We start from the raw sequence: 24,833 nt of genomic DNA, 5'->3' as shown, positions 1-24,833 counted from the left end.
AGTGTTACCTGGGTATGGTGGACAGACAGAGAGATAAAGTGATAGAAGGAGTGTTACCTGGGTATGGTGGACAGATAGAGAGATAAAGTGATAGAAGGAGTGTTACCTGGGTACGGTGGACAGATAGAGAGATAAAGTGATAGAAGGAGTGTTACCTGGGTACGGTGGACAGATAGAGAGATAAAGTGATAGAAGGAGTGTTACCTGGGTACGGTGGACAGATAGGTGACCAGTCTGCTTAGATCCTCCTGTTTCACTCGGTCATGATTGGTCCGCGCTGGGAAGGTGAGGATGGGCCCGCCTCTCTTGTCCCTCCCCCCTGGGACAGTGACATCATCAAAAAGCAACATAACACATAATTACCAGAGAGGTTTTGAACCAAGACACTCAACTAGGACATATACCGTGTCAGCCTAGGGGAGGGGCTTGGTCGGACAAGGGTAAGGAGTTAAGTGAAGGGACAAGGGAACGTAACAAGGGAACGAAATGGAGCAAGGGGATAGAGGGAGCTTGGAAAAGAGACTAGGGAACAAAATGGGACAGGGCCGTACTCAACTCACCTGAAACAAAAGCCACTTTTTCCCTCAGAACTGTCAGCACATCCACCGCTCTCACCCCCTCCCCCTGCGCACCCCCTAGAGAAGAGAGAGAGGGAGGAGGGGGTGAGGGAGAGAAGAGAGAGAGGGAGGAGAGGGGGAGACAGAGAGAAAAGAGAATGGGGGGGACAAGGTGATATAGATAGATTGTTACATTTCAAATATCCCTGTAAACACTACTTAGTTCCTCGATCACAAATGAACAGCCGAATCAACAACAATCTCCCCTGGAAACAGAGGGAGAGAAAGAACTAGGGTTTGAGCAGCAGGCTGTAATGACACTATCACATTAAATGACTGTAAATAAATGTGTGTGTGTTGTGATTGTGTGTATGTGGTGTGTATAGGTTGCTGTGACAGCATGTAGACAGCAGACAAAACCCATCTGGTGTTTAGGCCTGTTAGTGTAATCTGATGTGGGTATAATCCTGACTGGAACAGCTGGGGCACTGGGGCATAGGGCAGGGACAGAGGTAGGGGGGATGTTTGCAGAGGGGACATGTGTCTGTGTTAGTGTAAGCTGGAGCACTTGTGTGCGTGTGCATGTGTGTGTGTGTCTGTGTGCGTATGTGTGTGTATGTGTGTGTATGTGTGTGTATGTGCACACGTGTGCGTGCGTCCGTGTGTGTTTCTGTGTGTGTGCGTGCGTGTGTGTGTGAGTGCGTGTGTATGTGGCTCTGCAGTCTCCCATACAGTACCAGAGGAAGTAGAGTGAAGGGACAAACCTTCTCACCTGCCTTTCCTCAGGCTGTGTGTGTGTGTACAGTTTTTGGAAAGGGTAGGGGTAGCAATGGATGACAGAGAGAAAGGGATGAAGGGCAACGTTGGAGGGAGGGAGGGAGGTTAGAGTATGTAGCTCAAGGGGTCTAGCTGACCTTTCCACGTCACTAAGAGGTTATTCTCTCACTGTATACTGTTATTCTGCTCTGCAAGCAAACCCTCACGTGTGTGTGTAAATGTGTGTGTAAATGTGTGTGTGTATGCATGTGTGTGTGTTTATGTATGTGTGTGTGTAGTTGTGTGTGTATGTATAGTAGGTGTGTGTGTGTGTGTGTGTGTGTGTGTGTGTGTGTGTGTGTGTGTGTGTGTGTGTGTGTGTGTGTGTGTGTGTGTGTGTGTGTGTGTGTGTGTGTGTGTGTCCAAGACAATAACATTCTAGTCCACATTAGAATGTCATTGAATGTCATTGTGATGAAACATTTTGTGACAGAATGGAGGAAATAGCTTGCTGAATGTTGTGTTTGTTGAAAGGTTTACGTGTGTGTGTGCGTGTGTGTGCATGCTTTTGTGCGTACATGTGTGTTACAGACGTTTTGGCTTCTCCTTATCGATTGTGAATTCACCCATGAAAACGATGGAAAGAGGAAGCACAAAGAAATGAACATGAAGGAGTGAAGGACAGGAAGAGGAAACCAATGTGACAGGAAGTGTGGCACTCCAGACTTCCTGTAACACAGAACTCCAGGGAGTGGCAGGAAGTAGAAATAAAATAATCGTACCAAACCAACCGACGCGCTGTTTATCACACACATCCAAACACACACACATGTACACACGCACACACACATACATACACACGTACACATGTAAACACACACACATGTACACACGCACACACACATACATACACACGTACACATCCAAACACACACACATGTACACACGCACACACACATACATACACACGTACACATGTAAACACACACACATGTACACACGCACACACACATACATACACACGTACACATCCAAACACACACACATGTACACACGCACACACACATACATACACACGTACACATCCAAACACACACACATGTACACACGCACACACACATACATACACACGTACACATCCAAACACACACACATGTACACACGCACACACACATACATACACACGTACACATGTAAACACACACACATGTACACACGCACACACACATACATACACACGTACACATGTAAACACACACACATGTACACACGCACACACACATACATACACACGTACACATGTAAACACACACACACACCAAGACTAATAACTCCCTGCGGCTGCCAGCCGGTGACTGGAAACATCAAACACACCAATACGTTCCATAAAACAGGCAGACAGGGAAGGATTTAACATCTTCAGGTAAAGTGGAAGATTAACAAGACTGTTTCATATCTTCATCTTTGCATTTCTATGTTTTCTATTCCCCTCTGAAAACGGCAGGTGCTAACGCCTAGTCACGCTGGCCCTGTAACCGTGCTGCCAGATGTTTACCCTGCAAGACTAAAAGAGCATTGCTTGTACAACCACACACACACCGCACGCAGACAGACAGCCAGACGGTGTGCAGCCGAAGGCGGATTACTACTACTCTGTGTATCACAAGAGAATCTGACACACACACGGCTAAACAGACCAGGCTGGTCACACGAAAGAGCAGGCCAGGCCACAGACAGCGCACCACCGCAACACAGGTTACAACTACACTACGAGATTGAGAATAAAGCACACAGATACACACAGACACACACACACACAGACACAGACACACACACACAGACACACACACACACACACACTATTCCTAAGCAGTTTATAGACAACACTGCAGTGCATTCATCACCACCATGGTGTACCCCCAGACAGAGAGGCTCTGAATGCTCTATATACACTGTATATACAAAAGTATGTGGACACACCTTCAAATTAGTGGATTTGGCTATTTCAGCCACACCCGTTGCTGACAGATGTATAAAATTGAGCACACCGCCATGCAATCTCCATAGACAAACATTGGCAGTAGAATGGCCTTCCTGAACAGCTCAGTGACTTTCAACGTGGCACCGTGATAGGATACCACCTGCCCCGGTCAATTGTCAGTGCTGTTATTGTGAAGTGGAAACGTCTAGGATCAACAACGGCTCAGCCGCAAAGTGGTCGGCCACACAAGCTCAGAGAACGGGACCGCCGAGTGCTGAAGTGTATAAAAATCATCTGTCCTCAGTTGCAACACTACCGAGTTCCAAACTGCCTCTGGAAGCAACGTCAGCACAATAACTGTTCGTCGGGAACTTCATGAATGGGTTTCATGGCCGAGCAGCCGCACACCAGCCAAAGATCACCATGCGCAATGCCAAGTATTTCTTTGGTTTGTTTTGAGGGTTTTTGCTTTGCTGTACGGAATCTGGACACTTCTCTTCATGGCTCCTAGTACTCTCTCCTGTCTGTTTGTGCATCTGGTCTTACACACTTGTTCTTCATTTCTAATAAAACTTAACTCTTTGCTAACCTGTAGCCTCTCCCTCTCGTAGACAAGTCAGGAAAAGCAACATGCCTCATGTTTTTGGGTTAAAAGTAGAAAGCAATGCCAGGAGAACACGACCTGCCCCGACCTGCATAGTGCCAACTGTAAAGTTTGGTTGAGGAGGAATAATGTTCTGGGGCTGTTTTTCACAGTTCAGGATAGGGCCCTTAGTTCCAGTGAAGGGAAATCTTAACGCGACAGCATACATTGATATTCTAGACAATTCTGTGCTTCCAACTTTGTGGCAACAGATTGGGGACGGCCTGTTTCTGTTTCAGAATGACAAAGCCCCCCGGGCACAAAGCGAGGTCCGTACAGAAATGGTTTGTCGAGATCGGTGTGGAAAAACTTGCCTGTACAGAGCCCTGACCTCAACTCAATCGAACACCTTTGGGATGAATTGGAACGCCGACTGCGAGCCAGGCCTAATCGCCCAACATCAGAGTCAGACCTCACTAATGCTCTTGTGGCTGAATGGAAGCAAGTCCCAGAAGCAGTGTTCTAACACAGTGGTAAGCCTTCCCAGAAGAGTGGAGGCTGTTATAGCAGCAAAAGGGGGACCAACTCCATATTAATGCCCATGATTTTAGAATGAGATGTTCGACGAGCAGGTGTCCACATACTTTTGGTCATGTAATATACAGTATATATACTGTGTGTGTGTGTGTCAGTCATCTAGGAATGGGCCATAATGGCACTCATTCACCATGAATTACATATCACCAGCATGATTATAACACTAGCATGCTAAAGGCACAGTGGACTGAGCAAGGGGAGTGTGCACCAAGAAATCCTTTGGGGCTGCATCCCAAATGGCACCTTATTCCCTATATAGTGCACTACTTTTGATGAGAGCCCTATAGGCCCTGGTCAAAGGCAGTGCACTATAAAAGGGAATAGGGTGCCATTTGGGATGCAGTCTTGGTATCCAAGGTGAGTAGGCCCCTCTGTGCTGGTCTATTGATGTAGTGTGTGTGTGTGTGTGTCTGTCTGTACTGAGGCAGGTTTATCCATCTCAGTGGGAGAGACACCTAATCCTGAGCATAAACAGGGCACTAACACACCGCTGTGTTTGAATATTCCCAGCACAGGGACCAACGATAACCTTAGGAGGAAGAGGGGGAGAGAGGAGGGGAGGGAGAGGAGGAATGAAGAGAAATGAAGAGGAACCCTTCACTGATCGTTGCGAGTAGCAGCCGTGAAGCAGATCACAGGCGCGCTGTGACAACCTCTCCCTCCCTTCTCTCCATGTCTTACCAGCCCTTGGGATGAGACAGCCTACTGGGATGCATCTCAATAGTCTTAAATCCTTTTCCTCTCAATATCTCTTTTCCTCCATCTGACGTGAAACAATGTTGCTTTCACCCATCCTGTGTTTTTCAGGTCAGTGCTGATGAAGGAGAAGATATCATGGACGAAAAGAGGCACGAAGAGGAAACTATTTAAGAGTATTGAGACATAGCCCTTATATTCCTCACTAGGCTGTAGTCCTCTCCTTTTGGCCAATCAAGGGGATGAGGCATCCACCACAGTGTGTTGTCCAGTGTCTTCAGATCAGTGTAGATAAAGGAGAGGAAACTAGGAGAGGACGCCTGTTTAGACTAGATGCAGCCCTGTGGACCAGTTGGGACCTCTGCCATCCATGCTCACTAGAGAGAGCGCACACACAAACACACACCTTATTTCATGTCTGATAGTCATGCATAATCATCATGTGTGTGTGTGTGTGTGTGTGTGTGTGTGTGTGTGTGTGTGTGTGTGTAACGGTAGCTAGTGTCTTAGTCCACACACAGCTGCGGTAACATGTTTGCTCCGATACAGTGGCCTATAGCAGCTGTACATGCTTACTACACACACAGGGAGAATGAATGGAAGTGCTGACGATTTAACATCACGGCGAAAAGCCTCGGGCCTGTGCTCGGCCGTTTGTGGATTGTATAAAGATCAGAGACAGAATACGGTCAAATAAACGTTCACATAGATTATGTGGGTGTGTCTGTATTGATATCGTTTTATAACACCGCGGATCAAATGCTGCAAGCTACATAGAACATATATAGGCAATGCTGCTACTGTACTCCCTCTCTCTCTCTCTGTCTCTCTCAATTCAATTAAATAGGTTTTATTGGCACGGGAAACATGTTTACATCGCCAAAGCAAGTGATAATGATGGATCCTCAATCACACAAACTGACCAAAAACTCAACGTATATGCTTCGTCCTCCCTGACCATGCACGCTGCGGTGAAATAGTCTAATTCTATAATGGGCTGAATATACAGCTCTGCCAATGCTATTTCTCACGGTAACGGACAGGCACATTCCTGCACGGTAACGATAGGCTATATCCACCCATACCCGGGGCCAGGCAGCTGTGACCAATCCCTCCGGTTTAGCCTTTTCAACCTTTTCATTATCGATCTCGGCACGGGATGCCGTTAACACCCAGCCTGCCCACCTGCTTTAGCCAACCCGTCCTGACCGGCTTCACCGGGTCCGGTTTGGGCAGGGTCCCCGGGATTCATCCTCTCCGATAGATCCTCCACGCCTTCAACGAGAGGCTGGTCGGTTCTTTTTTTATTTCCTTTTTTGAACCCCTCGGTATGCAGAGATGGTCGTTACGGGGAGAAAGTCAGTCAGTCATCGCGCGGCCCCGTCCCCATGTTCTCTTCTGTATCCTAGCAGCGATTCTCGTCCGTAGTCGCGCGCATTCCCGTTCCTCCGCTACTGTCGCCGTGATCCTGCGCGGCATCACATCACATCATATCCCACCGTAACGCCTTGCGCGCTTTTGTTCAGTAGTTGACTAGTAGGCCTACCGAATACCGAGGCGAAAGCTCGTGCAGCACGCTCCATTACTAGCCAACTACAACCGACCAATCTAACAATAGCGTTATACCGAAACGCACCCGGTGCAGATGGCTCGGGCTCAGCTGACTGCATGAGCACCGACAGTCCCGAGCCTGTCCATGCACGGCGCGTGCAACCGGAGGCGAGGCAGGCCCGTAGTATAGACTACATACGTTGCCTGAAGTGATTCAAGAAGAACATCATCACTGTGCCCTGACTGTAGGAGGGACTTTCCCTTATTCCCTGGCAGGCACTATAAAATCAATGCGCTCGATCTATGCCGTCATTCATCCACCAGTCTTCACACACCAAGGACGATGGCAACATCATGGTTTGCTTTGTTCTTCCCAGATTAGAGAAGAGGGGGCTATCTTAATGGGGTCAAGCTGCCTATATTTGATGCTGATCGCATAGCCTAGAGAAGCTACCCTTTGGTTATTGCATCACCAGCCCGCCTCCTCTTATTTATCAAAGCAGTAACCGCCTATCTAGAAAAAAACACCGTTCTCGGTGACATCACTCAATTAACCGTGACACCCGCAGCATCAATGTGTCGCCCGCTGTGGTTGTGTAACCTACTGTTATCGCCTCCCAACAACAGACCAAACCTCCCTCTCATCTCCACACACACACACACCATTGGAGGCTGCAGAGGGGGGGACGGCTTATAATAATGGCTGGAATGGAGCTAATGGAATGGCATCAAACACCTGGAAACAATGGAAACCACGTGTTTGATGTATTTGATAACATACCACTCAGTGGAAACCGGTCCTTCAGGGCAGGTGGGGAAGAGCCCCACCTGTAGAGCTAAAATAAGTTGTTTTTAAATCATTGACTTTATAGAGCCGCATACAAACATGGTCTCTTTTTTGCTTTCTCGAGTAAAGCATCTCAAAATGCAGGTGTTTCAGTCTAGCTCAGTGCTTTCTGTTGTGGTGGGGCAGCCAACGAAAATATGGAGTGTAGGGGTTGGTAATGTTCTGTAGTTGCGCCGTGATTGGCTCAGTGTTCTATCACTCATGGGGACAACGTCACTGCAAAATCTATGGGGAGAGTTCGAAAATTCAAGCCCCTTGGGTGCTGCCATAGATTTACATTAGAAGTGCCCATCCAAGAAGGCTCAAGGTTACCGGCCACAGATAAAATGACATCAAATCACGTTATATCTATCGTAGATTTGATTTGACTGATCATGTCAACATACTTTCAAAATCTTAGCTAGCAAGCTGGACAAGCAGTCATCATAATGAATCAAGTCGACAATTTACTGGCCAATCCTTTTCCATCCTTGTCATATGAAGAGAAATGATAGATCAAATGTATCTGGTGCTCATCAGCCAATTCAACAATGAGTGGTTGGGAACGAATCAGTGGCTAACTGTAAGTGTTGCAAAGCAATCACTGGCCTGCTATTCAGTGGGAGTGAGAGTGTGGTGCAAGTTTGGGTTTAAGGGTCTCTTTTCCAAGCTTAAATGGATAAACATTCTCATGCCTTGGGCCAGAAAAGGTTGAAAACATTGGCCATGCTGTCAATCCAGCATGATTTAAGCCGTGTTCAAAACAACTGGAAATTCGGAACTGGGAAATGTCAGACTTCAGTGAGTTCAAGACAACTTGGAACTTGGAAAAAGCGAGCTCCGACAGGGAATAAAATGTTTTGAGCAGTCATCCAACTCGGAATTCCAAGTCGGGAACTCCGGCCTCTTTCTAGATCAGACCGAGTTGCAGACAGTTCGAAGTAACAAAACTTTATTACAAAAACGGGGCAGGCAAACGACAAGTCAAGGGCAGGCAGAGGTCAGTAATCCAGAGCAGTGTCACAGGGTACAGAACGACAGGCAGGCTCAGGGCCGGTAGAATGGTCAAAACCGGGAAAACTAGAAAACAGGGACAAGAGAGAAAAACAGGAGTAGGGGAAAAGCGTTGGTAGGCTTGATGGGACAAGGCAAACTGGCAACAGACAAACAGAAAACACAGGTATAAATACACAGGGGATAGTGGGGAAGATGTGCGACACCTGGAGGGGGGTGGAGACAAGCACAAGACGGGTGAAACAGATCAGGGTGTGACAGCTCCGACATGAAGAACACTGACGTCGTCATGATTCAACCTTTTTTTTCAGAGTTCCAAGTTGTCTTGAAAGCACCATAAATCCAGATAATTCCAGACTTTGCTGAGAAAATTTGCCCTCAAGAGGGACCGCCACACCACCACCACAGCACAAAAAGGTGAGTCCAAAAATGTCCTGTATACTGCTGCATAAATGACGTAATATGCCAGGGAGATGTGAATACTGTAGCTAAGAGAGTAATACTAAGTGTATGTTGTGTCGTTAGCTGTTAGTAGCCAATGTGTCTCACCCTAATGATTTGGTCCCTTTCCCCCTCATAACTTTGCCTACTGTTCTGACTTGGTGTTGCACATGTAGCCTATAGCCTGTTTTAGAGAAATGTAATTATTGAATATTGCAAGAGCTTTCATTTGCTGCTTATATGCCCCATTTATTTATCCTTTGGTTCTGACTTGGTGTACAGGGAGAATACTGTAAGAACGGCCTATGTTCTGAATTCTGGCGCTGTACATTTCAAAAGTGTTGAACAAATAGTTATATTGACTACGTCCGTCCTAGCTCGTTCATTAATGTCTTAATCGAAATTAGGGATGGCCTCTTATCAGTTTGTCGTTCCCTTATGCCATAGTTTTTACATCTCTGTTGTCAGTAGAAACCACATTTGATTAAGCAAGTCAGCCATATCAGCTATGTTTGATAAAAGGCAGTAAATGGGGCTGAATGAACTATTTCGCTGCCAGACAAGGCTCCACTGATAGCCAGGTGTAGCGGTGGTAAGGATTCACTCCATGGTGCTGAAAACAAAGCTCCGTGTCGGGACAGCTTTATGTCGGCCCTAACAGTTTGTGGGCTCTGTTTGTCACCGTTATTGTGCAATTCATATATTGTTTAGTGTTGTGTAATGGCTTTGCTGGTATGCATCTAAAATTGGTTTGGGGATTTTGCCCCACCATGATTTACATGCTAAAATCGCCACTGACTCAGCTCCAGCCATTACCACAAGCCCGTCCTCCCCATCTAAGGTGCCACCAACCTCCTGTGACTCACACAAATGCAAGCAAGCAGGCGCACACACACGTGCCCCATCTATCTCTCCCTTCCCTTCTACATTTGGCCTTTTTAATTAAATCTATCACTGCTTTATAATATGGATGTACATGATGATTCATGTCTGTCAAATATAAAAGATAAAAGGTTAAAGGGAATGTTGGCATATCGGATATCACTTTTAGTTTAACTAATTTATCTTAGGAAAGTTATATAGCCCTACTATTCGATTATAGGTAGAATGACTCAAGGTAATCTATCGTCTCGTATATATCAACTACTATTGTACTGCGAAAATGTCCCAGAAATGTCTGTCGAGAGCTGCAAATGATAAAACATGAGGAAATGTCGCCCCAGTGCGGACATTTGTTATTTTTCATTTCACACACACCCAGGACTCACACACTGTGACGTCACAATTGCCGTCTGTTACGCGGGAACCACAAACTGATACAAAATAACCAGCGCATCACCTGCTACTGTTCTTCCCGCTTTCACAGCGTTTACGTCGTCTGATCAAGCGCAGAGAACTGCACCGTCTTTTACAGGTTAATGATTTAATTGATTTACATGGTTTTCATAAATGAATCCACAGTTATTAGTGGGCTATAGGCCTGCCATTTAGTCCAAATTCAGTTTTCCTGTATTTGATATAATAATGTACAACAGCTGATGAAACTAACACTGTAAAAATGAGCTTTTTTGTATCGGTGTTATTTCCTGATAGTTGCTTATTGAATATACAGTCTACATGGGACCTTCTAATCAGGTGGTTTGCATAGGCGGGAGTTTCGGTTTTCCATGTTGACATCATCATGCGGGAGTTCCAAACCTCACTATTCAGCGTTACCCTCCCCACTCAGACATTCCTAGCTAAATTCTTGCTTTTAAAATAGTTTTGGGTAAAAAGCTACACTACCAGTCAAAACTTTTAGAACACCTCATTCAAGGGTTTTTCTTTATTCTTCATATTTTCTACGTTGTAGAATAATAGTGAAGACATCAAAACTATGAAATAACACATATGGAATCATGTAGTTACCAAAAAGTATTTAACAAATCAAAATATATTTTATATCTGAGATTCAAATAGCCACCCTTTTCCCTGATTACAGCATTTCAATGAACAGGTGTGCCTTCTTAAAGTTCATTTGTGGAATGTCTTTCCTTCTTAATGCATATATTTTAAAGTGGGGCTGAACTTCCTAATTTAGCCTCTGTTTCTTCAACCAGTTGTGTTGTGACAAGGTAGGGGTGGTATACAGAAGATAGCCCGATTTGGTAAAAGTCCAAGTCCAAATTATGGCAAGAACATTTCAAATAAGCAAAGAGAAATGACAGTCCATCATTCTTTAAGACATGTAGGTCAGACAATACAGAACATTTCAAGAACTTTGAAAGTTTCTTCAAGTGCAGTCGCAAAAACCATCAAGCGCTATGATGAAATTGGCTCTCATGAGGACCGCCACAGGAAAGGAAGACCCAGAGTTACCTCTGCTGCAGAGTTTATTAGAGTTACCAGCCTCAGAAATTGCTGTCCTAATAAATGCTTCACAGTGTTCAAGTAACAGACACATCTCAACATCAACTGTTCACAGGAGACTGCTGCAAAGAAACCACTAGTAAAGGACACCAATAATAAGAGACTTGCTTGGGCCAAGAAACACGAGCAATGCACATTAGACTGGTGGAAATGTGTCCTTTGGTCTGGTGTCCAAATTGGAGATTTTTGGCTCCAACCGCCGTGTCTTTGTGAGACGCTGTGTGAGTGAACGGATGATCTCTGCATGTGTATTTCCCACCATAAAGCATGGAGGAGGAGAGGAGGTGTTATAGTGTGAGGGTACTTTGGTGGTGACACACTTAACCAGCATGGCTACCACAGCATTCTGTAGCGATACACCATCCCATCTGGTTTGGGCTTAGTGGGACTATCATTTGTTTATCAACAGGACAATGACCCAACACACCTCCAGGCTGTGTAAGGGCTATTTTACCAAGAAGGAGAGTGATGGAGTGCTGCATCAGATGACTTGGCCTCCACAATCCCCCGACCTCAACCAAATTGAGATGGTTTGGGATAAGTCGGACCGCTGAGTGAAGGAAAAGCAGCCAACAAGTGCTCAGAATATGTGTGAACTCCTTCAAGACTGTTGGAAAAGCATTCCAGGTGAAACTGGTTGAGAGAATGCCAAGAATGTGCAAAGCTGTCAAGGCAAAGGGTGGCTATTTGAAGATTCTCAAATATAAAATAAATATTGATTTGTTTTACAGTTTTTTGCTTACTATACGATTCCATATGTGTTATTTCATCGTTTTTATGTTTTCACTATTATTCTACATGTAGAAAATATTTAAAATAAATAAAAGCCCTTCGGGCTGATTTTAATATAAATCTTTTACAGTACGGTACTTCATTGTTAACAATAATTTATTTGATATTGACTTAAAAATGACTGCATTGGGCCTATAACATTTTTATTTTAGAGTCAGGCAGATATTGCAAGAATGAGGTTAAAATACCATTTTCTTTTCACCATACAGGTGTTTTTGTTGCCACTGGTTCCCATTCTGGGTTTAGAATGTCTCACACAGGTAAAACAGTGGTCATCCCTCCAGAGCTCCCCGGCATTCTGAAGCAGTTCACCAAGGACGCCATCCGGACACAACCTGAAGACCTGCTGGAATGGGCCACACTGTGAGTAGCTTGAAGTTATGCCTAGCCACTGATCCAAGGTCAGTTTAGTATTGTAGCTTCTGAGAGGAGAAGGATGAAAGTTGGCCTTTGACCTCGTCTGCTTCCCAAATGGAACCCTATTCATTACATAGTGCACTACTTTTGACCAGGGCCCATAGGGGACGAAGTCCACTGATCTAAGGTCAGTTGTAGCTGAACTGTGTGGAATATATGCCTGCATACATTCACTACAGTCCTCCAAGACCAGGATTCCTGCTCTGCTGTATTAAACCCAGTATTGTGCTGGTATGCATGTCTGCTACAGGTACTTCAGTGCTCTGGTCCAGGGGAAGACGTTACCTGTGAACAGGACACCAGACAAAGTGGTAACCCCCAACACCATGGACCTCACACCTGAGGTACTCACCACAATGCACGAAAAGGTACGGGGCCACACACACAAACACACCACAGCTAGACACACACATGCATGACTCACCCGTGTGCACACACACACACACATAAACGTGAACCCTCTCTGTCCCCGTCTCCCTACCCCCTTCTCTCCCCCCCTTCCCCTTCCCAGCTACATAAGAATGGCACAGTCAGTAAGAAGGAGGTGAGCAAGCTGTGGCGGTCGTTAGGATTGGCTGACGACCTTCTCAGACACATCATGACAGTGGGCTGCTTCGGAGACCAACTCGACTGGATAAAATTCTTCGCCCTGGGCTGCAGCTATCTGGGAGGGGTACATATGATGTGGTGCACGCATGCAAGCACACACTCATGCATGCACGTTGCACACACACACACACACACACTTAATAACATACAGACATTATCAAATGACCTTTGGGCCCGTTATCTTGGTGACCTCTGACTTCTCTCTGGCAGACGATCAAGAACGCCATGACCCACGCGCTGTACATCCTGAACTCAGACAGCTCGTGTAAGCCCCCAGACGCCTGCGTCCCCTTCGAGACCTTCCGCTTCCTTTACTCCTACCTGGCAGCGGTGGACAAAGAGGTGTCCCAGGCCCAGATAGACCGAACCATTACCTACTTGGAGGCTCAGGCGTGAGTTGTAACAGTTACACAACTACACGAAAAACAACACAGCTACACAGCTATACAACTACACAACAACACAGCAACAAAACAACTACACAACAACTTAACAGCGACACAACAACTACACAACAACACAGCAGCTACACAGTGAAAACGAAAGCTCTCAAGTACCAGGAGACAGAGGTGTGAGAAACAAAATTGACTTTGCACAAAATGTGTGTATCTCTGACTGTCTGTCTGTCTGTCTCTCAGGAAGGCGCGTGATGGGATGGTGAAGGTGTCGGACTTCGTCAACAGTCGTAAAGTGCGTTTGGGATAGACTCACCCTCTTTCCCCTTTAGAACTTTGTTCTAATAAAGATGGTTCCAAAGAAAAACTCTGTTATTGCATCAATATCAGAGAACAGTGTTTGTGTATATCCTCCATCAATATCAGAGGACAGTGTTTGTGTATATCCTCCATCAATATCAGAGGACAGTGTTTGTGTATATCCTCCCATCAATATCAGAGGACAGTGTTTGTGTATATCCTCCATCAATATCAGAGGACAGTGTTTGTGTATATCCTCCATCAATATCAGAGGACAGTGTTTGTGTATATCCTCCATCAATATCAGAGGACAGTGTTTGTGTATATCCTCCATCAATATCAGAGGACAGTGTTTGTGTATATCCTCCATCAATATCAGAGGACAGTGTTTGTGTATATCCTCCATCAATATCAGAGGACAGTGTTTGTGTAGTACATTAAGTGAAAAGTCATCACTGATTGAGGCTGCCACAAGAGGCCAGAAACACATAGTAAAAGTCAAACATAGAGATTAATAGAGGACTCTAGCTCCCAAAAGCCCGTTTTAGCATAGGGAACACTATAATTGGACACATACAATGTTGCGTTCTCTAACTATCTCTAGTCCAAGCCAAATCCTGAGAGATTGGTCACTGTCGTATTTGTCAGATTAATAGATTGTATAAGATTTTTATTATTGCAGAGATGAGAGGATTCAAGGAAACAGACGGAGTTGCACGTAATTAAAAAAAAAAAAAGAAAACATATAGACAGAGTTAAGAAAACTGGTTTACTGTTGATAAAATAGGCAACAGGTGTTCTCAAACGTTTTCATGTCTGACCAGGTAGATGGACGTAATTTTAAAAAAATCTGGTCTGGACAGTTGTGCTACAGATATATTTGGCCTAATGTATGGGATATATACAGAATAATCCTTTCTCTTTATTTTAGTGGATAATCACCCGTTGAAGTGTCTTGGGGTAAGGAATGTCCCTCAGTCGAGCACCTGAGTCCATTTTGTTCAAGCTGGGCTGAAGCGTGTTTTGGTACACTTTCTTTCAATGTGTGATACATTGTTTGATAATGATGTTGCAAATTGTTTAGCTACACTGTGCTCTGCTGAACATCACTCTAGGTCAAGTATAGATAAGGTGTGCCCTACTGAACACTGGTGAGAAAAGAAGATGATAGACGTGTTCAAACCAATAGACAAGATCTTCGTTGGTTGCGTCAGGAAAAGTTATGCTATTCGGTTGGATTTACGTTTTTAGGGCGGGTTTAGTTTTCGGATACGGAAGAGGAAGGAGCTATGTTTTGAAAGCATTGTCAGAAGTTTAGAAAGTTACGAAAAAGGGACTTGTTGAAATAATTTTACATGACATTATTTACATAGGGAAGTGATACTATTAAAATACATCCTAATTCTATTTTAACAACGTGCGTGTCACTAATTGAAGGAAGGCAGTTTGGGAGAGGAAACTAACATCGCTACCTTGATATCTAGCGTGTGCTTGCTTTGACAACTAGTTAAACGTTTTTGAATTGTATTACTTGACTTTTACCAAGATGGACATACAACACCGGCAGCGTCCGGTCAAACCGGACCAGAGTTTTTGGGACAACCGAAGACTGTGGACCGCAAGGATTTTCTCCATGCTCTGCTGTGCAATGGTGATGTCGGTCGTTGCAGTATTCTGCGCCTTTGTTTACCTCATCTTGAAAGGTACATCGTCTGTCAAGAGTTACAGAATTCTAGTCGCGCATGCGCGGATGAAGACCCTCTTGGACAGTAGCTGAATGATATTGCTTTCTGTTAATTGTTATGTAAATATGTCATCTTGTCACTTCTGTATACTGTTTGTTGTGTGTTTGTGTTTCAGAGATGCAGAATGAGAGAGTGATTGGAGAGGATGGCTCAGAGGTTAGACTCCTAGGCAAGTACAGGTCTGTTCACAAAAGTTCATACACACAAAGCCTCCAGAATAGAAAATTAACAAAACATGTTTCTCTCCCTCCCCTCCGCCCCACCTCTCTCTCTCTCTCCCTCCCCTCCACCCCACCTCTCTCTCTCCCTCCCCTCCGCCCCACCTCTCTCTCTCTCTCTCCCTCCCCTCCGCCCCACCTCTCTCTCCCTCCCCCCACCACCTCTCTCTCTCCCCTCCGCCCCACCTCTCTCTCTCCCTCCCCTCCGCCCCCCACTCTCTCTCTCTCTCCCTCCCCTCCGCCCCCACCTCTCTCTCCCTCCCCTCCACCCCACCTCTCTCTCTCTCCCTCCCCTCCACCCCACCTCTCTCTCTCCCTCCCCTCCACCCCACCTCTCTCTCTCCCTCCCCTCCACCCCACCTCTCTCTCTCCCTCCCCTCCGCCCCACCTCTCTCTCTCCCTCCCCTCCGCCCCACCTCTCTCTCTCCGTCCCCTCCGCCCCCACTCTCTCTCTCCCTCCCCTCCGCCCCACCTCTCTCTCTCCCTCCCCTCCGCCCCACCTCTCTCTCTCTCCCTCCCCTCCGCCCCACCTCTCTCTCTCTCTCCCTCCCCTCCACCCCACCTCTCTCTCTCCCTCCCCTCCGCCCCACCCTCTCTCTCCCTCCCCTCCGCCCCACCTCTCTCTCTCCCTCCCCTCCACCCCACCTCTCTCTCTCCCTCCCCTCCGCCCCACCTCTCTCTCTCCCTCCCCTCCGCCCCACCTCTCTCTCTCCCTCCCCTCCGCCCCACCTCTCTCTCTCCCTCCCCTCCGCCCCACCTCTCTCTCTCCCTCCCCTCCGCCCCCCACCTCTCTCTCTCCCTCCCCTCCGCCCCACCTCTCTCTCTCCCTCTGTATCTCTCTCCTAGGGTTCTGGAGTGTTCTGGTCATGTCGGTGCTAGCAGGGTTCTGCTGCTGTAGCTTCACATGGACCATCACCTACTTTGACTCTTTTGAGCCCGGCACGTTCCCCCCAACGCCCCTGTCCCCTGGCCACCTCAGGTAACACGCGCACACACACAGCTCATAATAATGGCTGGAAAAGAGTCAATGGAATGATATCAGGCATATCAAACATGTGGTTACCATGTAGTTGATACCATTCCACTGACTCCATTCCAGCCATTATTATGAGCCGTCCTCCCCTCAGAAGCCTCTACTGACTAACCTACATTCCCTAACTCTTCCACTGGCCTTAGCCTAATTCTCTCGTCCTTTTCCTAAATCCTCTTGTTCCATCGCTCCCTGTTGTCTCCCAAGCCCAGATAGCAGGACACACATGTGTGTAAAGAGAATGATGCCATATAGAGAGCTTGGGACTATAATGTTCTATCTGTATTTTAGTCAACATGTAGTTATTGAAACAGCCTTGTTCTGTTCAATGTTCTCTACCTATACAGTAGTCTAAATACCTCAGTTCAAAATTGCTGATATCTTTTAAACCAATGAGGGTTCAGAACTTTAAAGCCAATTATCTCAGAATCATTTTTTTCCAGATAGACAGCTTGAGACTGTAGGGTTCTATGTGTTGCCACCCTTGATGTCTAATTGTGTGTGTGTGTGTGTGTGTCTCAGGCAGGTGACAGGTCACTCCTTCCACATGAGCTACAGTGTGGCGGTCCTAAATGGCATTGTAGCGGCGATCACCATCATCTGGAGCCTTACCTGACCTTACCCACAACCCCCTGTTCTACCTGACCTTACCCACAACCCCCTGTTCTACCTGACCTTACCCACAACCCCCTGCTCTACCTGAACTTACCCACATCCCCCTGTTCTATCTGACCTTACCCACAACCCCCTGCTCTACCTGAACTTACCCTCATCCCCCTGTTCTACCTGACCTTACCCACATCCCCCTGTTCTACCTGACCTTACCCACAACCCCCTGTTCTACCTGACCTTACTCACAACCCCCTGTTTAACCTGATCTTACCCACAACCCCCTTTTCTACCTGACCTTACTCACAACCCCCTGTTCTACCTGACCTTACCCACAACCCCCTGCTCTGACCCACAACCCTCTCACCTTACCCAGAACCCCTTGTTCTACCTGACTTTACCCACAATCTTTTCCATGTGTATGTGTACATATCAAGAGAAGCAGTAGAACATGATGTGATACTATGAGACAATGTGTCCAGTACTAAAGTCAGCATCTCACTCACTAGCTCCTTGTCATTTGGTTCTCCATGCTGTCCTCTTCTTGGCCAAGTCCCAGGCTGATGAAGTTTCGAGTCCCAGGTTTCTACAAAGTCAGGATACCTTTTTTAATGTACTGTATATTGTGATATATCTAGCCTAAAGAGGTTTTTGTGCCAAATTAGTGCTATAAAGAGAACATTTAAAATATGAAATGAGACTCACACATTCTAAATCTATAGTTTATTGTAAGTCTAATATATAACCTGTAGAGGTATGTTCCATGCAGTGTATCTGTGCATTTGACTGTTATTCTCACTGAACCACTGAATGATGCTTTCACTGTCTCTCCTTCCCACACTGATGTCTGTACTACTGAACAGTAAAGAAGCTCTCACCTGCCTTCTGTATCTTTTCTCCTATCTGAAATGATGTCTCTTACACACACACACACACACACACACACACAGGTCCTCAGCAGGATGTCCATTCCTTCCTTGATCTTACCTTTATCCTCCTCACAACACGCCAACAACTCCTGGACACACACATAGGGAACAACTCCTGGAAACACATAGGGAACAACTCCTGGACACACATAAGGAACAACTCCTGGACACACACATAAGGAACAACTCCTGGACACACACATAGGGAACAACTCCTGGACACACATAGGGAACAACTCCTGGACACACATAGGGAACAACTCCTGGACACACATATAGGGAACAACTCCTGGACACACACATAGGGAACAACTCCTGGACACACATATAGGGAACAACTCCTGGACACACAAATAGGAAACAACTCCTGGACACACACATATAGGGAACAACTCCTGGACACACACATATAGGGAACAACTCCTGGACACACACATAGGGAACAACTCCTGGATACACATAGGGAACAACTCCTGGACACACATAGGGAACAACTCCTGGACACACATAGGGAACAACTCCTGGACACACACATATAGGGAACAACTCCTGGACACACACATAGGGAACAACTCCTGGACACACACATATAGGGAACAACTCCTGGACACACACATATAGGGAACAACTCCTGGACACACACATATAGGGAACAACTCCTGGACACACACATAGGGAACAACTCCTGGACACACACATAGGGAACAACTCCTGGACACACACATATAGGGAACAACTCCTGGACACACACATAGGGAACAACTCCTGGATACACATAGGGAACAACTCCTGGACACACATAGGGAACAACTCCTGGACACACATATAGGGAACAACTCCTGGACACACACATAGGGAACAACTCCTGGACACACACATATAGGGAACAACTCCTGGACACACACATATAGGAACAACTCCTGACACACACATAGGGAACAACTCCTGGACACACATAGGGAACAACTCCTGGACACACATAGGGAACAACTCCTGGACACACATATAGGGAACAACTCCTGGACACACACATAGGGAACAACTCCTGGACACACATATAGGGAACAACTCCTGGACACACATAGGGAACAACTCCTGGACACACACATATAGGGAACAACTCCTGGACACACACATAGGGAACAACTCCTGGACACACACATATAGGGAACAACTCCTGGACACACACATATAGGGAACAACTCCTGGACACACACATATAGGGAACAACTCCTGGACACACACATAGGGAACAACTCCTGGACACACACATAGGGAACAACTCCTGGACACACACATATAGGGAACAACTCCTGGACACACACATAGGGAACAACTCCTGGACACACATAGGGAACAACTCCTGGACACACATAGGGAACAACTCCTGGACACACATATAGGGAACAACTCCTGGACACACACATAGGGAACAACTCCTGGACACACATATAGGGAACAACTCCTGGACACACATAGGGAACAACTCCTGGACACACATAGGGAACAACTCCTGGACACACATAGGGAACAACTCCTGGACACACACATATAGGGAACAACTCCTGGACACACACATAGGGAACAACTCCTGGACACACACATATAGGGAACAACTCCTGGACACACACATAGGGAACAACTCCTGGACACACACATATAGGGAACAACTCCTGGACACACACATATAGGGAACAACTCCTGGACACACACATAGGGAACAACTCCTGGATACACATAGGGAACAACTCCTGGACACACATAGGGAACAACTCCTGGACACACATAGGGAACAACTCCTGGACACACACATAGGGAACAACTCCTGGACACACACATAGGGAACAACTCCTGGACACACACATAGGGAACAACTCCTGGACACACAAATAGGAAACAACTCCTGGATACAAATATAGGGATAAACTCCTGGATACACACATCAAAATCAAATTGTATAAGGCACATGCGCCGAATATAACAGGTATAATATAACCTTACAGTGAAATGCTTACTTACCAACAATGCCCCTAACCAACGATGCAGTTTAAAGAAATACAGATAAGAATAAGAAATAAAATAAACAAGTAATTGAAGAGCAGCAGTAAAATAACAATAGAGACTATATACAGGGAAGTACCAGATATTTGAGGTAATATGTACATGTAGGTAGAGTTATTAAAGTGACTATGCATAGATGATAACAACAGAGAGTAGCAACGGTATAAAAGAGGGGGGGGTCAATGCAAATAGTCTGGGTAGCCATTTGATTAGATGTTCAGGAGTCTTATGGCTTGGTGGGTAGAAGCTGATTAGAAGCCTCTTGGACCTAGACTTGACACTCCAGTACCGCTTGCAGTGCGGTAGCAGAGAGAACAGTCTATGACTTGGGTGGCTGGAGTCTTTGACAATTTTTAGGGCCTTCTACTGACACCGCCTGGTATAGAGGTCCTGGATGGCAGGAAGCTTGGCCCCAGTGATGTACTGGGCCATTCACACTACCCTCTGTAGTGCCTTGCTGTCAGAGGCCGAGCAGCTGCCATACCAGGCATTGATGCAACCAGTCAGGATGCTCTCGATGGTGCAGCTGTAGAACCTTTTGAGGATCTGAGGACCCATGCCAAATCTTTTCTCCTGAGGGGGAAAAGGTTTTGTCGTGCCCTTTTCACAACACATAGGGAACAACTCCTGGACACACACATGGAACAACTCCTGGACACACACATGGAACAACTCCTGGACACACATGGAACAACTCCTGGATACACACATAAGGTAGGAAATGAACAAAGGTGCTGTGATTCAATTCAGTTAACTTTATTCATCCCAGAGGGGCTGTTGTTGGTGGCAGGATTAACATACACTAATAATAAACACAACCAACAGTACAATACAATACAGGCAGACAGTAATACAGTGTGTCATGACGTTGGCCTGGGGGGAGGTTTATGACAGTCATAAATACCTCTTCCCCACTTTTTCCTCTCTCTCTACCCTACTGATGTGACATTTGCAAAACCCTTGGTTAACATAGAGATTCTGGGAACATCAGAAGGTGGGGGGAAATGAACTATATTCTGGTAATCAGACCAATTGAACATATGCGGTGGTACTTAATGAATATGATGTCAGTTCGGTTGTCATCTGAGACATTCTCATCAATGATAAGATGACATAAACTCTACAGTGGAAAGTCTACACATCAGAGTTATCGGATTCACATGGAATTGTTGTTCAATTTAAATGTTTGAATATGAAATTATTCGTGATGGGATGAAATGTGATTTTAGCTTCTAAAATGTGAGATTTGGGTTTTCATAAGGTTAGGGCCCTGATCAATCAGTGGCCCGCCCCTGTGAAGGGACATGGGCTATAAAACTTTTCAAACACGCCCTCCTCTCCCTTCCTATATAAAGCCTTGACGACAATATAACCTCCTGTTCCGAAAAGATGTGAGGACGACGGTCCGATGTCAGAATGGTTCAGATAATAACTACAGAACGAAGCCAACATCAGCGTGAGCTTTGGTTGTGAATGGTATGAACTTTGAACTCTTATTCACTACTCTTAATCACTACAGAAGTGATACCTCCTAGCCGTTGAGTTAGCAACAGCCGCTGCAAACGAGGGTTAGGAAGGAACAGACAGAGTATCCCATCTACCAAACAACGACGTTACTACAACGTATTCAATTTACCAGCAGAGACATTCTTCAAAGGACTCTGTTGGGCAACACGGCCTTCCATTTACCACCAACCTACCGAAGCGCAGCTCAGAGTAAATATTTATTGCATTTTCCTTTTCGGGCGGTCATTTAGAATGCATAAGATACTGTATTTACAATAGCACAGCTTCGCCCTTTGTTCCTCAGTCTTCTCGCTCTTTCACTCAAACCCAGGTCCTTTTTTTTGTGTAACAAGCTGTCATATCTGTTCCGCCCGCTAGGGCAGATATGATTTACTCTCTCCTCCACAGCTTCTCTCTCTCCTCCACAGCTTCTCTGTCTCATACTCTCTCCTCCACAGCTTATCTCTCTCCTCCACAGCTTCTCTGTCTCCTACTCTCTCCTCCACAGCTTATCTCTCTCCTCCACAGCTTATCTCTCTCCTCCACAGCTTCTCTGTCTCCTACTCTCTCCTCCACAGCTTCTCTCTCCTCCCCAGCTTCTCTGTCTCCTACTCTCTCCTCCACAGCTTGTCTCCTACTCTCTCCTCCACAACTTCTCTCTCTGTCTCCTTCTCTCTCCTCCACAGCTTATCTCTCTCATTCTCTCTCCTCCACAGCTTCTCTGTCTCCTACTCTCTCCTCCACAGCGTATCTCTCCTCCACAGCTTATCTCTCTCCTCCACAGCTTATCTCTCTCCTCCACAGCTTATCTCTCTCCTCCACAGCTTCTCTGTCTCCTACTCTCTCCTCCACAGCTTCTCTGTCTCCTACTCTCTCCTCCACAGCTTATCTCTCTCCTCCACAGCGTATCTCTCCTCCACAGCTTATCTCTCTCCTCCACAGCTTATCTCTCTCCTCCACAGCTTCTCTGTCTCCTACTCTCTCCTCCACAGCTTCTCTGTCTCATACTCTCTCCTCCACAGCTTCTCTGTCTCCTACTCTCTCCTCCACAGCTTCTCTGTCCCCTACTCTCTCCTCCACAGCTTCTCTGTCTCCTACTCTCTCCTCCACAGCTTATCTCTCTCCTCCACAGCGTATCTCTCCTCCACAGCTTATCTCTCTCCTCCACAGCTTATCTCTCTCCTCCACAGCTTCTCTGTCTCCTACTCTCTCCTCCACAGCTTCTCTCTCTCCTCCACAGCTTCTCTGTCTCATACTCTCTCCTCCACAGCTTATCTCTCTCCTCCACAGCTTCTCTGTCTCCTACTCTCTCCTCCACAGCTTATCTCTCTCCTCCACAGCTTCTCTGTCTCCTACTCTCTCCTCCACAGCTTCTCTGTCTCCTCCACAGCTTCTCTGTCTCCTACTCTCTCCTCCACAGCTTCTCTGTCTCCTACTCTCTCCTCCACAGCTTATCTCTCTCCTCCACAGCTTCTCTGTCTCCTACTCTCTCCTCCACAGCTTCTCTCTCCTCCACAGCTTCTCTGTCTCATACTCTCTCCTCCACAGCTTCTCTGTCTCCTACTCTCTCCTCCACAGCTTGTCTCCTACTCTCTCCTTCACAACTTCTCTCTCTGTCTCCTTCTCTCTCCTCCACAGCTTATCTCTCTCCTTCTCTCTCCTCCACAGCTTCTCTGTCTCCTACTCTCTCCTCCACAGCGTATCTCTCCTCCACAGCTTCTCTGTCTCCTACTCTCTCCTCCACAGCGTATCTCTCCTCCACAGCTTATCTCTCTCCTCCACAGCTTATCTCTCTCCTCCACAGCTTATCTCTCTCCTCCACAGCTTCTCTGTCTCCTACTCTCTCCTCCACAGCTTATCTCTCTCCTCCACAGCGTATCTCTCCTCCACAGCTTATCTCTCTCCTCCACAGCTTATCTCTCTCCTCCACAGCTTATCTCTCTCCTCCACAGCTTCTCTGTCTCCTACTCTCTCCTCCACAGCTTATCTCTCTCCTCCACAGCGTATCTCTCCTCCACAGCTTATCTCTCTCCTCCACAGCTTATCTCTCTCCTCCACAGCTTCTCTGTCTCCTACTCTCTCCTCCACAGCTTCTCTGTCTCATACTCTCTCCTCCACAGCTTCTCTGTCTCCTACTCTCTCCTCCACAGCTTCTCTGTCCCCTCCACAGCTTCTCTGTCTCCTACTCTCTCCTCCACAGCTTCTCTGTCCCCTACTCTCTCCTCCACAGCTTCTCTCTCTCCTCCACAGCTTCTCTGTCTCATACTCTCTCCTCCACAGCTTATCTCTCTCCTCCACAGCTTCTCTGTCTCCTACTCTCTCCTCCACAGCTTATCTCTCTCCTCCACAGCTTCTCTGTCTCCTACTCTCTCCTCCACAGCTTATCTCTCTCCTCCACAGCTTCTCTGTCTCCTACTCTCTCCTCCACAGCTTCTCTGTCCCCTACTCTCTCCTCCACAGCTTCTCTGTCTCCTACTCTCTCATCCACAGCTTCTCTGTCCCCTACTCTCTCCTCCACAGCTTCTCTGTCTCCTACTCTCTCCTCCACAGCTTGTCTCCTACTCTCTCCTCCACAGCTTCTCTGTCTCATACTCTCTCCTCCACAGCTTATCTCTCTCCTCCACAGCTTCTCTGTCTCCTACTCTCTCCTCCACAGCTTATCTCTCTCCTCCACAGCTTATCTCTCCTCCACAGCTTATCTCTCTCCTCCACAGCTTCTCTGTCTCCTACTCTCTCCTCCACAGCTTCTCTGTCTCCTACTCTCTCCTCCACAGCTTCTCTGTCTCCTACTCTCTCCTCCACAGCTTCTCT

At 46.5% G+C, this 24,833-nt stretch overlaps 3 protein-coding genes across 3 annotated transcripts in view; 2 read left to right on the top strand and 1 right to left on the bottom strand.

Moving 5' to 3' along the window:
- kalrnb (kalirin RhoGEF kinase b) overlaps nucleotides 1-6,991 on the bottom strand; it is a 70,920-nt gene extending 63,929 nt beyond the window's left edge. The window contains exons 1-3 of the mRNA XM_065023477.1: nucleotides 6,356-6,991; nucleotides 561-635; nucleotides 205-319 (exon numbers count right to left, since the gene is read on the bottom strand). Of these exons, the coding sequence (XP_064879549.1) occupies nucleotides 205-319; nucleotides 561-635; nucleotides 6,356-6,422 (257 nt within the window). The 5' untranslated portion in view covers nucleotides 6,423-6,991. The remainder of the gene's footprint in view (nucleotides 1-204; nucleotides 320-560; nucleotides 636-6,355) is intronic.
- A 3,302-nt stretch (nucleotides 6,992-10,293) lies between these two features.
- On the top strand, nucleotides 10,294-14,338 carry LOC115128050 (ropporin-1-like). The gene is made up of 6 exons (XM_029657661.2): nucleotides 10,294-10,416; nucleotides 12,413-12,566; nucleotides 12,871-12,988; nucleotides 13,132-13,293; nucleotides 13,440-13,621; nucleotides 13,868-14,338. The coding sequence occupies exons 2-6, from the start codon at nucleotides 12,451-12,453 to the stop codon at nucleotides 13,932-13,934; spliced, it is 645 nt and encodes a 214-aa protein (XP_029513521.1). The 5' UTR covers nucleotides 10,294-10,416; nucleotides 12,413-12,450; the 3' UTR covers nucleotides 13,935-14,338.
- An 809-nt stretch (nucleotides 14,339-15,147) lies between these two features.
- arl6ip6 (ADP-ribosylation factor-like 6 interacting protein 6) lies at nucleotides 15,148-18,408 on the top strand. The gene is made up of 4 exons (XM_065023475.1): nucleotides 15,148-15,627; nucleotides 15,785-15,838; nucleotides 16,734-16,866; nucleotides 17,440-18,408. Exons 1-4 carry the CDS (start codon nucleotides 15,471-15,473, stop codon nucleotides 17,531-17,533), a joined length of 438 nt encoding a protein of 145 aa, XP_064879547.1. The 5' UTR covers nucleotides 15,148-15,470; the 3' UTR covers nucleotides 17,534-18,408.
- The last annotated feature ends 6,425 nt before the right edge of the window (nucleotides 18,409-24,833 follow it).

This window comes from Oncorhynchus nerka, linkage group LG2, assembly GCF_034236695.1.
Source record: "Oncorhynchus nerka isolate Pitt River linkage group LG2, Oner_Uvic_2.0, whole genome shotgun sequence".
NCBI lineage: Eukaryota > Metazoa > Chordata > Actinopteri > Salmoniformes > Salmonidae > Oncorhynchus > Oncorhynchus nerka.
Note: the sequence above shows the minus strand (reverse complement) of the source record. Positions and strands in the feature narration are given on the sequence as shown.

Bases quoted from the DNA above. Each gene is read 5' to 3' on its own strand.
- arl6ip6 (XM_065023475.1), top strand. From the start codon at position 15,471: ATGGACATACAACACCGGCAGCGTCCGGTCAAACCGGACCAGAGTTTT. The intron at 15,839-16,733 runs GCAAGTACAGGT...TCTCTCTCCTAG, and splicing joins CTCAGAGGTTAGACTCCTAG to GGTTCTGGAGTGTTCTGGTC. The intron at 16,867-17,439 runs GTAACACGCGCA...TGTGTGTCTCAG, and splicing joins CTGTCCCCTGGCCACCTCAG to GCAGGTGACAGGTCACTCCT.
- LOC115128050 (XM_029657661.2), top strand. From the start codon at position 12,451: ATGTCTCACACAGGTAAAACAGTGGTCATCCCTCCAGAGCTCCCCGGC. The intron at 12,567-12,870 runs GTGAGTAGCTTG...TGTCTGCTACAG, and splicing joins CTGCTGGAATGGGCCACACT to GTACTTCAGTGCTCTGGTCC. The intron at 13,294-13,439 runs GTACATATGATG...TCTCTCTGGCAG, and splicing joins GCTGCAGCTATCTGGGAGGG to ACGATCAAGAACGCCATGAC.